At 32.5% G+C, this 15,207-nt stretch overlaps 2 protein-coding genes across 6 annotated transcripts; both read right to left on the reverse strand.

The window, feature by feature from the left end:
• Window positions 1–517: 517 nt before the first annotated feature.
• LOC107939776 (succinate dehydrogenase subunit 7A, mitochondrial) lies at window positions 518–2,814 on the reverse strand. Of its 2 annotated transcripts, none has more exons than XM_016873148.2 (4): window positions 2,579–2,814; window positions 2,396–2,464; window positions 1,744–1,846; window positions 518–854 (listed from the first exon to the last, which is right to left on the reverse strand). In XM_016873148.2, the coding sequence occupies exons 1-4, from the start codon at window positions 2,630–2,632 to the stop codon at window positions 772–774; spliced, it is 309 nt and encodes a 102-aa protein (XP_016728637.1). In that variant the 5' UTR covers window positions 2,633–2,814; the 3' UTR covers window positions 518–771. The 2 variants fall into 2 exon arrangements, with proteins under 2 accessions (XP_016728637.1, XP_016728636.1); XM_016873147.2 differs by having other exon boundaries at window positions 2,396–2,467; window positions 2,579–2,753.
• A 622-nt stretch (window positions 2,815–3,436) lies between these two features.
• On the reverse strand, window positions 3,437–8,612 carry LOC107939795 (calmodulin-binding protein 60 A). Of its 4 annotated transcripts, XM_016873174.2 has the most exons (8): window positions 8,435–8,565; window positions 8,062–8,245; window positions 7,240–7,318; window positions 6,372–6,424; window positions 5,760–6,250; window positions 5,118–5,278; window positions 4,426–4,632; window positions 3,437–4,331 (listed from the first exon to the last, which is right to left on the reverse strand). In XM_016873174.2, the coding sequence occupies exons 2-8, from the start codon at window positions 8,232–8,234 to the stop codon at window positions 3,726–3,728; spliced, it is 1,770 nt and encodes a 589-aa protein (XP_016728663.1). In that variant the 5' UTR covers window positions 8,235–8,245; window positions 8,435–8,565; the 3' UTR covers window positions 3,437–3,725. The 4 variants fall into 4 exon arrangements, with proteins under 4 accessions (XP_016728663.1, XP_016728664.1, XP_040963773.1 ...); XM_016873175.2 differs by lacking the exon at window positions 8,062–8,245 and having other exon boundaries at window positions 8,435–8,570; XM_041107839.1 differs by lacking the exon at window positions 8,062–8,245 and having other exon boundaries at window positions 8,453–8,548.
• Window positions 8,613–15,207: the final 6,595 nt, after the last annotated feature.

Genomic DNA, 15,207 nt, shown 5'->3' on the forward strand with positions numbered 1-15,207 from the left:
ATCAGGACAACAATCTTTTTTGTAAAATGAATTTATTTCCCGGTTTCCAACTTGAGCAAAACTCCAGTAAAGAAGAGGAGAACCTGTATAAAGCTGGTGGCATTAGGAGGAATCGGCAATTATTTTAAGCCTGACCTACAATCAGCACTTTCAAGCCCCCTTTTTATTAGTGAGATGGGCCTAGGCCAACCATTCAACAACCATCTTGTTGAAGCTCAATCAAAATATATTTAAATAATATAAAAAACCTGCTCCGCTAGAATTAAAGGATACCATCTGGACTAAATCCCCAAGGCTCGGTTTGGTTCACTTCTTTCATCTTTAACCCACGTCATCTACAATCTACAAACATGATTACTGCAGGAACAATTGATCGTACTCCCACATCAATTATCAAAGTTAAATGCGACAAAGCTCTTACTACAATGCAATCGGATCTTGTGGTTCAACATCATGTTGATGATGCACCCCACCAATACCAGCAAGGATTTGGGAGTTTCCTTCATGTCACACTGCATACTCCAAACCCTATTAACGGGCTAGTTTCTATAATTATTGGAATCATCATTTTTTTTTATGACAGAATTCATATGATGAGAACATGATGGAAATTTGCAGACTAGGGTCTTCAACAATGTCATAACATATGTCAGTTTTGCTTATTTATCACTAGGCAAAATCTTTAAAATCTAAAACAGCATTGCCAAAAACAAGATGAAATGCTGACATCCACTTTTTCGTTTCCACACACAGGCCAAAGCTTGCACAGCCTCATTTACTTCCACCACCAGCCTTTGCCTTGTTCCTAGCTTCTTCTCGCATTACTGCCTTGACATAAATTTCATAGCAACAACCTGAAACAAATGAACAAAACACCATCATCATACAACAAGTTTAGTCATAGATGCTCATCCGTTTTAAGCAGAAACACTATATTTCTTTCTGATCTTATGCAGGGTCCAGGACAGCGAACTCTAGAAATCGTAACACTTTCTAATCCATCAAATCTATTAAGGTTGATTCAACATGCTTACCTTGTTCGTGAATTGGTTCATAATTTCACAATCTCATTGAAAGGGTAAGGGAGGGCATAAGTGATCATGGGCCGGGCTGGGCCCAGATAAAATTTTAGGCCCATTTTCTAGGCCCGGCCCATATTAAATTTACAACACCAAAAAAGTATATATTTAATATATATTTGATTAAAAAGTATATTTTGATAAAAAATAAAAATATATATAATATATAATTCGGGCCGGGCCGGGGCCGGGGCCGGGCCAAAAAAGTTTTAGCCAAGGCCCAGCCCGTTTTCTAAATGGGCCTCTTTTTTTGCCCAAACCCATATTTCGGGACTATATTTTTACCTGAACCCTCCCATTTTTTGGGCGGGCCGTCAAGTAGCCCAACCCATGATCACCTCTATAAGAGAGTAGCCATTAACCAAACTAATTCTTACAATCTAGCCATTGACAAGTTGAGGACTCATCACCAAACAGGTAGCATTCTTTCATTTCAAGTCTCCCCCCCCCCCGGGGGAGTAAGAAAAAAGGGGAAAGTGAAAACTAAAAAGATTCAAAAGAACGAAGATTTCCAGTTACAATCAAAGTATAATATCCAAATTTACCAAACATTAGAGACATATTTAGGGCATATCTAAAAAGGATAGCAGAGAATCAAATCCAACTTCTTGTGGAGTTATATTCAAGAGCCAATTCATTCAACTTTTAGCAAAAGTAGGCTCACCTGCTACAACAACAACTGTAAGAACATCCCCAATTCTCTTCAGTGTCGACACACTCTTCTTATAAGATTTAAAACGACTTAACGAAGGGTCCTTTGCCAAGAGCTGCAGGGTGTAATCCATATCAACACGATGTCAAGTATGGCACAAAAGCATCACATGAAAGAACACACACACGTGAATATATATTAAAAAGATCTGATGACTTCTAATCCTCCCCATTCCATGTCACAAAATACGGAACTGATTAAAGGATTAGAATAATTAGATTATAAGTAATCATCAATAATCAAAACCCATTTCCCGTATCCAATGTAATCACTCAGTAGCTAAACATAAAATCCCTTCTAAAAAAATTTCTTGAAAATCACGATCAAGAAGGTTTAAAACAGACCAAAATTCTGAATCATTTCAAATAATATTCTTCTCCTCTGCAATTCCATCAATTAACATGGGCCAACTCAAAGAAGATGCAATGGCACCTATAAAACCCAAAAACACTACCTCATGGAATTATGAGCTGAACCAAATGCTCGAAATTGAAATTCTCAAAGCGGATCAAAAGAGTAAAAATGAAAAGAATCAAAAGGGCATATATATTTATTATCAAGGAAGTCGAACTCAGAAAGAAATACAGTAAAGGGGAAAACTCACAGCTTTCTCACGATCCCCAAGTTCAACATGAAATGCTCGTGTTGGCACAGCCATGGAAGCCTCTGCCTTCTGCTTTAATCAGAGGACAATTTTCATAGACCGAATTAGATAGAGCTATGAACAAATCAAGCAAAGACCCAACAAAGATCTATACACGTATAAAATGTTTATATGCTTTAATACCTGATAAGATCGGAAGTGGTTCGCAAGGCTACTTTGTCCAAGGAAAAAGGCCATCTCTTCGATCTCTCACTGATTTTCAGACTGAAGAACAAAAATAAAAACAAGAAGTTAGCTGCTGGGTGGGGATTGTCGATTGTCGACCAAAGGAAAACGCCAATAGGGCTTTAATTTTCTCACTAAAATGATTCAACTCCTACGTTTTTGTAGGGCGGGCCCGGCCTGGACCGAATTTGGATAACCTTAGGGTTCACTTCCGATTAAAATTTTAATAATAGAAATTAATATTTTTAATTTAAGTTTGTTTATAAAATATTATAATATTTTTAAATATTTATTATTTCTGGAATAATAAATAAGAAATTAGAGTCAATTCAAATTCAGTCTGAATAAAATGTTCCATTATGTTCAGTTAAATAATTATAAAGAAAGGTTAAGAAAAAAAATACATATTTTGTTTAAATAATTAAAATTAGTAAAGGAAAGAAAAAAATTTACCATAATGAATGTTTTATTTCACATTTTAATCCCAAAAAGTAGAGTTTTTCATACAGCAAAAGGTATTTTCTCTTAAATAAAAAAATATTTATCCAAACAAAGAAAATATCACATTTTCTCTTACTTTCCATTTATTTCCCTCGTTTTAGGCTTAAATCATAAAATGATATTTAATATATTTTCTTTAATTTAGTACATAAGTACCTAAATTATACGTAAGAGTACGTGTTTTCAACCTTTTTTTTCCATTATCATTAATAAGTTAATTAATACATAAGATTGCCTATAGTATACAAGAAAAGAGCTGAACGATGAGAAAACGGAAAAGAAAGCGGATATACAAAAAATGCAATAAATTTGCAGTTATCAAACAAAAGCATTTCATTCATGCATGGTCCATGCTTCCACTGAAGCAACAGTGATAATTTACAACTAAAAATCTGCGAAATTCTGTGTTGCTCATCAATATAATATTTACAGTGTAATATGATACAGAGTACTGCATTTCTGACCTCCACCAAGGATTTGTAAACAAGCAGCTGTATGGTGTGAACCTAGGATACTTCAACCTCTTCAATTCTATAACCAACCAAAATTCAATAAGGCAGCACTTGGCTCCCCCCTACTATTTCCGACTGCACCTGTAAAAGTATTAAAGTCCAGTGCCATATCTCAGACCTAGAAATTTTTCTTTAACTTTTCTTTTGATAGAGAACCACTTCAGTACACTAAAAACCTTGGTCCATCTACTCTTCGCTTGGTCAGCAACTTTACGTTGCACAAGGAATCCGTCAACAGCAGTTTGTAGATCCGCTTGTGACTCCAAACCAAGGCCCTGGGAATGAAGATCACCATCAAAATATCCAAGATGATCCTCGTCACCAAAAGTCTGAGAAATATCTGCGTCACACGTTAGGGAATTATTGACTTGGCCAGGATAACTCAATGTTTGATCATATCTAAGATCCGGGTTTTCGATACCATGCAGGGCATAATCCTCCAATCCACCCATACCCCAAACTGAATAGATGGTTGAGATGATATCGGGAGAAGAAGCACTTGTTTGAGCATAATCATATCCATCCATCTTTTGAGAAGCCAAAACCTTGCTACCATTAGAATTCTCTGTCTTGGCAGAGTTTGTGCAAGGAATCTTAGCTAATTTTGAACAACTACTTATGAGAGAGGCTTCGTCGTCAAACGAGATGACTTCTGCCCAATGTTCAAATGCAGAAATTGCCAAGTTTTGAGCTTCAATCTAATGGGCAAGCAGATAATCAGAAGCCATTAATGAAAGGAGTGAAGAAATGCAAAGAAATAATAATAATAAGATTAGATAAAGGAAGTTTTACCTTCTCAGTTTCTGATAGCTTATCAGTTGTAAGGTACTGGCATTCTGAAAGTAGTCCTGTCAATTGTCCCACGACGTTGAAGACCACACCAGATTTCTGTTGAGAACCAGGAGGGCAATACACGTGCCTCCTCTTATCAAGCACACATGTTCGAGCATGCTCCACGGTGATTTCCCACATCTTAGCAGACATACCGGTGCCGAGGATCTGCAAATATCTCATGAAACAAATATTGCTTTCTTTTAGCATTTTGGCATCATCAAAATACTACCTTTAAGCATCAAAGCTGCTTAAATTGGTGTCAAATAGTCAACATGTAACATGGTGAAGCTTCGGCAAAGCATGGATATCTTAGAGATGCTAAGTTACATTTAATTTCCAAATTTATATCATTGTTCAATTATTTGCTGATAAAAGAATATCCATGGTGCAGTAGCAAAACTAAACTTTAATCAATGCAGGCATAGGGTCCCGTAAGTAAACTGCATAAAGTTGGAAGTAATATGAAATAAATGTCCAAGGAACCTTTTACGTTATATTTTTCATAAATGAATTTGTGTGGTCTAATCCTATAACATTCACAGCACAGTTCCTTCTTAAAAGCTAACCAAACATGCTTAAGTTCAATGAGTACTTAAAACTGATTAAACTCCAAGTTTCACAAAAAGAGAGATAAAGCAGAAGAATCTCACATGTTGAAGCCTTGGAGGATTTATACAGAGCATGGTCAAGAAATCCTTAACAGTGTTGATATTTTCCCGACTCAAGCGCTTATGGAAAGCCCCATCTTTGCCAATTTTCTCTAATCTCCATACTTCATCAGAAAGAGATGGAGGATGATGCTTCTTGTATACTGCAACCAGAAACCAAAGTTCAAAACGTGTTTCTTTAACAACTTCTGAAGAAAACAAATTCTAAGAAAACAGAAAAAAAAAAAAAAAGAAAGGGCAAACTTTCCAGCACTCCAAATATCAACCTCCCCATTTTTTTTCTAGTTGTTCTTGGAACCCTGAGACTAATATTGCTCTTCACAGTCTAAGACTATACTAAAAGTGAAGAAAGTTAGAAGTGACCAATAAATTAGAGTTAATTCAACATCTTGGTAACATCAACATTGTGGAGTGATTGCCAATATGTATCAGATATGAATTATAGCAATATAGGACTTGTATTTCAAGTTTTGAACACTGTACTAACCAACACTGCTCAAAGGTAGAAGCATCCATTTAGCCTGAAATCTTTCTACATCTTATCAACATATTAATTTAAGCAGAAATTTGCTACACAATAAATAGATACATGTTCATCAAAAATGGATTTAATCAAGTTCTTACATTCTCCACGGTGATCCCTGACAATGAAGGATTCTGTCTTTGCTTCTCTTACTCTAGTGCCACCAGAGCCATCCACAACTCTAGCACCAAGTCTGAAACGACGGCATCTAGTCCAGCTTGAATTATCTGTAAATGAAATCTCACCCACTAAACCTATGCCCTCGGTGAGAGTTAGAAATGCATCTCCGGTAAGAAGAGGTTTCTTTCCTTCTCTCTCTTTTACAATGTTATTGTTAAACTCTTCAACCGCCCAGTTGTCCTCCTCATCACCATCAAAATCTCCCTCAAGGACTACAACTTCTATTTTGGCAGAAGACTCCGGACCAGAGGTAACTATTTGTCCAGTAAGAGCATCAACTATAGCCACTTTTATGGTAGAACAATCTTCTGCCTCAATTCGTGCTCCAGTGAACACAGGAAGGGAGAGATTATTTAAGAATTGGAGTTGTAAGCTTCTTGACTCGGAAGAATTTACCTCCTTCCCACCATTCCTTAAAACAAACAAGGAGCGTTACCATGTGATTTAGTATAAACAAACAAGTTAACACAGCTCTGGAAGAAAATATTTCTAATTCATACTTTTTTTCTTCCTTCTTTAAATTGAATTCATACCTTTTCATATTATTCAAATGCTTTCTAAGAGCCAATTCAACTTCTTCTTTGACCTACAAAACAGAGGATTGGTAATTTACATCCAATTCTTAATATATTTAATTACTTTTTAAAAAGTATTGTGCAGCAAAACACTAGTAAAAGATATGGGAGCTTGCTACAAACAGATATGAAATACAAGTTTTTGCTCCATTTTCCTGAAAAAGCTTTGAAATTAGATGCCAGACACCATGACAAGGGCGTTTACAAAGAAATAGCAAAAATATCAGAATAAATAAAAATACAACCCTACTTGACAGCATGTCCAGTTGTCCACCCACAGAAGCAAAAAAAAGAAAAATTCATGCTCCAAACGATTACAAAGATGCATAAAACAGTTGACTGAAGAAGCAGAGAGAATTTGTTGAATGAACTGAAAAGCATTCAAGACAGTCTATAAAACAGACTTAGAGTTGAATCAAGATTCAAACACAGGACGCTGATAAAAGTAATTGTCAGTAGGCAGTAAAGGACATGGGACATGGTAGTTTTATGATTTCAATTATTGAGAGGCATCATCCCCTATTCTTCTAGGGGTGAAGCCAGGGATTTTATATTGGGCGGATGAGATAAAGAAAAGACCCAATTATAAGTTTTTAGAGGGCCGATTTCATTTTACTATTTTTTCAGTATAAAATATTAAAACTTCAAATATTTGAAAGCAATCTGAAGGAAGGGACTGAATAGAAAAGAAAGGGCATATAGTATCAATGCACACTTTAAATTTCATGGTTAAATGAGAAAACCTGACAAGATTTTAATTGAAAAAAGGGCTGAAAAAACAGAATACAGAAGTGAAGAAATAACATGATCAAAGGAAGAAACATACCACCCTACGAATCAATGGCTCCAAAACTGGCTCCAGCAAATGTTGGACAGACTGCAACTTCATCACCTCCTGAACCACACTGGCATAGTTTACAAATAGATTAGCAGCCTAAAGAAACAGAATAAATAATGCATAATTTTACATCGATTATTATTACCAATTATCACATACATCAAATAATCACAGGTAAGATTCATCTACATAGAGAATGAAAATGTATTCGAGGAATATTGCTCCATTACCAACACCAAAAGCACCAAAATTACTTCTAGGACCATGCAAACCATTTCTTTTCTCATATTTTTAGTTGTCAAAATTATGTAGCAACTTTGTTTTGAATAAAAAGCTAATGGCAACTCAACACTCTATGGTAAAATAGCCAAATATGTTTGCCTCCTCAGATGTATTGAAAAAGCATGTATATCCGCCATAACAGTTTTAGAACATCTCTCACTCTCCTAACATATCATTCAATAGAAAAAACCCCATAACCCTGATGAAAGCTCATGGATGTCCACTACAACAAATTGCAAGAAAATAAAGTCCAAGGATCAATCGACAATCAATTAAGTGAAAAATAAAAAGTGTAATTCAGTTCTCTAATTAGTTTCAAGATTTGCAGAGAATTTTAATCATTTTACAAATTGGGAAGACATATTTAATCAAGAACTTTGGTAAGCAAGTAATAAACCCAGTAAAAATATCACTCATCCATTCTGAACTTCAATCATATTAAACACATGAATTATACCAAACAAGGAAAACCCAATTTGTTTCAAAATATAAGCAAGAATAGGAAAACAAGAAAGGGAAGGGGAATACTTTCTCAAGGTTGGAACCCTTCTCCGTTTATCTTGATCAGGACTGTTCCCTTCAGACGGTCGAGCCTTACCATCCTCCTGGGGCCTTTTCTGTGACATTACTACTACTAACTCCAACAACAAAAACACCCCAAAAGCTAAGCGGTATCGATGGTGGGAAACGATTAGGTTCATTTAACAAACACCTAGACGACAACAACAACAACAATAACAGCCAAAGAACCAACCATGCGCCACTTCAATAATAAAATGAAATCATGAAACAGCCCGGGGGAGTTCACATATACATATATAAGCTACTCATTCATAAATAACTGCTAATCAAATGAGTAAAATCCAAAAGAATAAAAATAAAAAGTAAAGGCAAAAGCAACCTAGCACTTTAATCTCACTTTCCTATCCATTGCCTGAATTTGGCGGAATCTGGGATGCTTCTTCGCCGCAAAACTCTTTTCATTTTATTATTATATTTTTTCTCTATTTCCTTTCTTCGAGTTTAACTTCAATGCCAAAGGTTGCTGTATAAGCTGTGTCTGCAAGCAAGGATTTTTGTCCGTAACATGGGACCCGACAAACCGCGTTTTGGACTAGATTTGAGGGGTGGGGTCCACATAATAATACGCATTTTCCTTCCATTTCGTTCCGATCCTATCTAATCTAAGCGTGTAATGGAGTTTGACTTTAATTTCAATTTTAATTTTAGGATAAAATATTTCTTACATTTTATACATACAACACCCCGTACGTAAAAAAGTTTACATAATATATTTATTAATTTTGATATAATACTAATTAAATATGATTTTATTTTAAATAGTAAAATTGAGTTATTAAAAATTATAATATTTAGGTTTGAATCAAGTAAAAATATCAATATTAAAAATTAGATTATATTTTATCTTCTTTATTAATAAATAAATTAATTAATTTTTATATATTAAAAAAAAGTGTAATTTAACTTTTTCGTTAAAAAATCTATCCATATATGTTGTTAAATGATGATTTAGATTTTTAAAGTTTATTATGTAAGTGATATTAAATTCAATGGTGAGTAGCATTAGGTAAAAAAAGTATTAATATTCATATTGCAGTTTTCCATTTCAACTCAAAATTGGTAAATTAGTGCAAACTAATCTTCTATTAAAATTTCCATTTATATCTACTCTTAAATTTTGATATGATTTACAAAAAAACTAAGTACTAAGTGTTGATGTGATAATATTTTAAAAATTAAAGTATCCTAAAAATAAATATTTGTTATAGTTATAATTATAATTATTTAAAAAACTACATCCAAGAAGAATCTAGACAAATGATTTTTCTAATTCATCTTGGATATGATTTTTCAAAAAATTATAAAAACATAGATAATTATTTAAAAATTATTAAAAGTTGCAAAAATTTTAATAGTTTTAAATAATTTTTTATAGTGTTTTTATAATTATTTAATAATAATATATAATATATTATTATTATTAAAAGTGACTAAATTGATGTAATGTATCAATGGAGTTTCAATTCAATTGTGAAATTACTATAATCTCATCTCTTTTACAAAATAACGATTATTATTTTGAGAGTATTTATCTTTTTATATTTTAATAAATCTAGGAAATTATATACACATGATGGGAATCACGGAATTTGTATCCAAAATATCATAGCCTTCATTACTTAACTTTATCATTTCCATTAAAGTCATTTTTTATTTCTATTTCAATTTTTTTATAAATATATTTTTAAGATCTAGTTTTATTTAATTTTGGCTTTATTTTTGCATATCCAAACAATTTTTTTATATTTTAAATTATATTTAAATTCAAATCATGCGTAATCTTCAATTTAATTTACATTTAAAAGGTAAACATAAATTACTTAAAAATTTTAACATAAATTGCTTTTTATTTAAAATAAAAATTTACTCATCTACAAATAAAAATATTACAAATTATTTAAATTTAAAAATATAAAAATTATTGAAATTAAATTATAAAATTCTCATTTTCGATAATTTACCTTAGATTAGATTAAATGGTTTTGTCTGGGAAGGAAAAGTTGTGGAGTCCACTGATTTTTTTAGAATTTTATGGTTCGGTTTTTTTTTTGGAAGTTTTTTCCGTTCTTATCTAATTATAAAAAAAATTACAATGACGAGTCTTGGAATTTTTACTAAAATATTTAAAAAAGAATAATATCAAAATAATATAAATTTTTTTATTTATCAAAATAATACCAAAAAAAACAGTTAAAAAATAAACATGACTGAAGAAGGGCCTGCCACAGGAGGCACCTTTGGCGCATGTGGCAGAGGCAGCACCAATTATTCGTATTTTGACCCTCTGTTCATATTTTCTTTCCGAATTTTATTACTTTTAAAAAATATAATATTTCTTAATTTTTATTTTACATTATTTTAGTACATTATATTTTAAATGTATTAATTTATTGTATTTTTTAAATAAATTAAAAAAATATTTATTTCCACCCTTTGTTCGTATTTTTTTCGGATTTTATTACTTTCAATAAAAATATACTATTTTCTAATTTTATTATTTTACATTATTTTAGTAAATCAAGTTTGAAATGTATTAATTTAGTGTTTTTTAAATAAATTTAAAAAAACCCTTATTCCGGTCCTTTGTTCATATTTTTTTCTCCAGAGTTTATTACTTTAAAAAAATATACTATTTTCTAATTTTATTATTTTACTTTATTTTAGTATATTATGTTTGAAATGTATTAATTTACTGTGTTTTTTAAATAAATTAAAAAAACCATTATTTCGGCCCTTTGTTCGTATTTTTTTCCCCTGATTTTATTACTTTTAAAAAATATAATATTTTCTAATTTTATTATTTTACATTATTTTAGTACATTATGTTTGAAATGTATTAATTTACTGTTTTTTTAAATAAATTTAAAAAAAACCCTTATTTTGGCCCTTTGTTCGTATTTTTTTTTCCTGGATTTTATTATTTTCAATAAAAATATATTATTTTCGTATTTTATTATTTTATATTATTTTAGTACATTATGTTTGAAATGTATTAATTTACTGTATTTTTAAAAAAAACCATTATTTCGGCCCTCTGTTCGTATTTTTTTCCCCGAATTTTATTACTTTTAAAAAATATAATATTTTCTAATTTTATTATTTTACATTATTTTAGTAAATTATGTTTGAAATGTATTCATTTAGTGTGTTTTTTAAATAAATTAAAAAAACATTTTTTCGGCCCTTTGTTCGTATTTTTTACCGGATTTTATTACTTTCAATAAAAAAAACACACTAAATGAATACATTTCAAATATAATGTAAAATAATAAAACTATAAAATAGTATATTTTTTAAAGTAATAAAATCCGGAAAAAAAATACGAACAAAGGGCTGAAATACGAACATGTTGGTGCCGCCTGTGGCAGCCCCTCCATTCAGCCGGTTTTTTTTTTGTATTATTTTGGTAAATAAAAAAGTTTATATTATTTTGATATTTTTTATTTTTTTGTAATATTTTGGTAAAAAATCCACGAGTGTTATAGTTATTTCAGAAAAAAAATCATAATAAGTCTCTATAAAAAATACAATAAAGAAAAATGAGTTAATTTTTATATAATTCTATTTTCTTAAAAGTTAAATTATTGATTTCATTTTCATGGATACGTCATTCATTTTTATAACATTATCTTTAATATATTATAAAATTAAATTGATATCAGATATTAAACTTAGTGAAAAGCATTGTAATAGGAATAATGGGCATTTACGTGACTGACACGTGCATAGTTTTAGTCCATGTAAAATATTGATGGATGCGAAGCTAACTTATCAAATCAGATCGAAATATTTGAAACTAATTTTATTTATCTTATTTGTAAGGTGTAAAATTTCCCCCATCCATGTATTTTCTCCTGCATATTTAAAATAAAAGACAAGCTTATTGGTAGTATCTTTGGAAAAAAAGAGAGTACTTTTTAGTTCATTGGACATTTAAATCAAACGTTTTTTTTAAAACATTATTGGAGTAACATAATGTAATTTTAAGTAAAAATTTGAGTGATCAATCTCTGCAATACTTTCTTCCATTGAACAATAATGGAAGTATTACGGTTGCACCTCCGTCGGAAGTTTTCGGTGCTGGTGTTCAGGTCCAGCAATTCGTCCTTCTTGTTCAGCTTCTTAATAAACCGTCTAACTTCAGTTTACTGCAGAAGACGGTGAAAAATTTGGAGCTCTGGAGTTGAAATCTATGGGCATAAATATTTATCTTATACAATTTTCATCTTTGGAGGCTTATGATTAGGTGTTGGACCATTGGCCGTGGCACATTCGAAATAAACGAATGCTTGTTCGTAAATGTGAACCAAGTATAAAACGACCTGATTTTTATTTGCATAAATTGTCTGTGTGGGTACATCTTAGTCATATTCCATCAGAGCTATGTTATGTTGCTAGGGCCATTGGCGTTCCATTATACATGGACATAATTACAGCTGGACAATCTAGATTAGTCTATGCGAAAGTTTGTGTAGAAATTGATGCAAATCAGATTATTCCTAGAACAATTGATATAATCCTTAAGGATAGCTCAACTAGAATATTGTGGGTTGATGTGCCATGGATACCACAACGTTGTTCAAAGTTTTCAATTTTTGGGCATGTTGACAAAGCTTGCCCCAAAAAGCTAAAGGAGATTAATAAGGGTTGACATTGATGAGGGTAAGTCGGAGTCTGAAGTGCAATATGTTATTCTATCTAATGTAAGTTTGGTTGATGGAGTCTTTCTAAATAATGGAGCTCATAGTGAAGTGATTTGGGTGTACAAGCAAAGGGTAAGCACAAGTTATCTAGTAGTTCACAAGTAAAGGGCAAGGGCGTCCTATTAGGTTCAACCAACAGATTTGCTTTGTTAGAAGACAACCAATTAGCCCAGGACTTCAGCGAGCATGAATTGGATGAGGGAGAAGAAAATTCTCCTAGGAAATCTAGAGCAACTGCTTCTAGGGTGGCCAATTTGATGAAAGTTCTCAAACAAAAAAGGAAAAAATCAAGTTGATAGAGGGAAAAAGGGTAATAAGGTAGTAGTATCTACCTTAGGAGGTCTTCCATCAACCTCTGAATTTAGTGGGTAATTTGGAATGTTTGAGGAATGAATCATTCCTCTAAACTGAAGAACATTGTAGATTGAAATTTTTTGCTTAAAGTTGATATTGTATGTTTATTGGAGACAAGGGTTAAGCATAGTAATGCACAAGTGATTGCTGATGAGTGGTTTCAAGGGTAGGGATTTTTACGTACTTACGGTGAGGCTGAAAATGGAAGGATATGGATTATTTGGAGAAATAATGTTCGATTGCAGCTAGTGGCAGTTACTGATCAAAGTATTACTTGTAGTTTCCAAGCATCTTCTAAGCAGGGTTATTTTACAGCAATCTATGGGAGAAATGAGAGTAGAGAAAGATGCAGACTTTGGGAACATTGAAGGACATTCAACAAGGTGTTGGGGCTAATCCATGGTTCTTAGCTGGTGATTTTAATGTTATTGCTGACATTAAGGAGAGTTTGGGATCTCAATGCAGCAGCCAATTGATGAGGGATATAGAAGAGTTTCTTAAATGCATTAATGGTTTGGAATTGCAGGATCATTCATACTTTGGTCCAACTTACACTTGGTCAAATTTACAAAAGGAGAGTTATTTAGCTAGAAAACTGGACAGTGATGATTAATGGAGAATGATTTAATGCTTTTGCCCATTCTTTTGTTGAGTTTCTGCCACCTCTGATTCAGATAATTGTTTAGCTATTCTGGTTTTGGATAGAGAGGAGTTGTCACATCCGAAGCCTTTTTAAAATTTTCAATTTTTGGATAAAAAATACTGAGTTTTTGCACATTGTGGAAAGTTATTTGAAGGTGCCAGTTGAGGGTAATCCTATAACCAGATTATTCCTAAGGTTAAAGAGACTCAAGGTGGGATCGAGGAAGTTAAATGCAACATGTTATGATGATATTTTAATAAGGGTTCCGAAGGTTAAAAAATGCTTGAGGAAGTACAATTGCTTACTTTGGGGGACAATGTTGATCTTGTATTGGTGGAGCAATTAACGTATCTGTCTAAGCAGTACAGGGACCTTCTTGCAACAGAGGAAAGTTACTATAGGCAAAGATCTAGGATTATATGGATTCGGGAGGGGGATCAGAACACCCATGTCTTCCTTAGTGTAGTAAAAAGTAGAAATGGTAGAAGCTCAATAAAAGTTTTAATGAATGATAATGGGGATAGACTTGAATCTCAGGAAGAACTAGAAAAGAGGTTGTTGGATATTATAAAGAAAACTTTTGGGAGAGAAAGATTTGTTGCCAATCACTTTATCACAGGTTGAGCAGAGGGATTTGATGAAACCATTGGGAAGAGGGGAGATAAAGGAGGCTATGTTTTCTCAATATAGTGATAAAGCACTTGGACTAGATGGTTATACCTCTCATTTCTTTTAGATAGCGTGAGAATTGTGGGGGAGGACGTGATAGAGGCAGTGTAGAGTTACTTTGAAACAAGAAGGTTCTTGCCTGCTTTTAATTCTACAATTGCGATTTTAATACCAAAGAAGATAAATCATGTGCATCAAAAAGATTACAGACCAATTTCTTGTTGCTCTGTAATTTATAACTGCATTACAAGGATTTTGGTGAATAGCCTTGTTAAGTTTCTACCAAGCTGCATTGCGCCTAATCAGTCAGTTTTTATTCAAGTGAGGAGTATTTCAGAGAATATACTCTTGGCTCAGGAGCTTGTTAGAATATATGGGAGGACTTCTCTTTCTCCTAGATGCACATTGAAGATCGATTTACAAAAAAAATGTTTGATTCAGTGAGCTGGGATTTTTGGGATATTGTTTTTAAAGCAATGTGATTTCTTTAATTTTTTATTTCATGGACTGAGGGGTGCACTACTAAGTCCAGGTTTTCTATATCGATTAACGGCAGTTTAGAAGCGTACTTCACAGGGGCAAAAGGGATTAGACAAGGAGACGCTTTGTGCCCTTACATCTTTGTGATGGCCATGGATGTGCTATCAAGGTTACTAGATAAAGCAACAACTAGCCAAATATTTCATTACCATCCTAGGGCCTGAAAGATAAAACTCATGTTTT

Source organism: Gossypium hirsutum, chromosome D12 (genome assembly GCF_007990345.1).
Source record: "Gossypium hirsutum isolate 1008001.06 chromosome D12, Gossypium_hirsutum_v2.1, whole genome shotgun sequence".
Taxonomy (NCBI): Eukaryota; Viridiplantae; Streptophyta; class Magnoliopsida; order Malvales; family Malvaceae; genus Gossypium; species Gossypium hirsutum.

Bases quoted from the DNA above. Each gene is read 5' to 3' on its own strand.
- LOC107939776 (XM_016873147.2), bottom strand. From the start codon at position 2,632: ATGGCCTTTTTCCTTGGACAAAGTAGCCTTGCGAACCACTTCCGATCT. The intron at 1,847-2,395 runs GTGAGTTTTCCC...TACACCCTGCAG, and splicing joins TTGGGGATCGTGAGAAAGCT to CTCTTGGCAAAGGACCCTTC. The intron at 855-1,743 runs GTGAGCCTACTT...CATTTGTTTCAG, and splicing joins TACAGTTGTTGTTGTAGCAG to GTTGTTGCTATGAAATTTAT.
- LOC107939795 (XM_016873174.2), bottom strand. From the start codon at position 8,234: ATGAACCTAATCGTTTCCCACCATCGATACCGCTTAGCTTTTGGGGTG. The intron at 6,251-6,371 runs GTATGAATTCAA...GTTTGTTTTAAG, and splicing joins CATTTGAATAATATGAAAAG to GAATGGTGGGAAGGAGGTAA. The intron at 4,332-4,425 runs GTAAAACTTCCT...CTTGCCCATTAG, and splicing joins AGCTATCAGAAACTGAGAAG to ATTGAAGCTCAAAACTTGGC.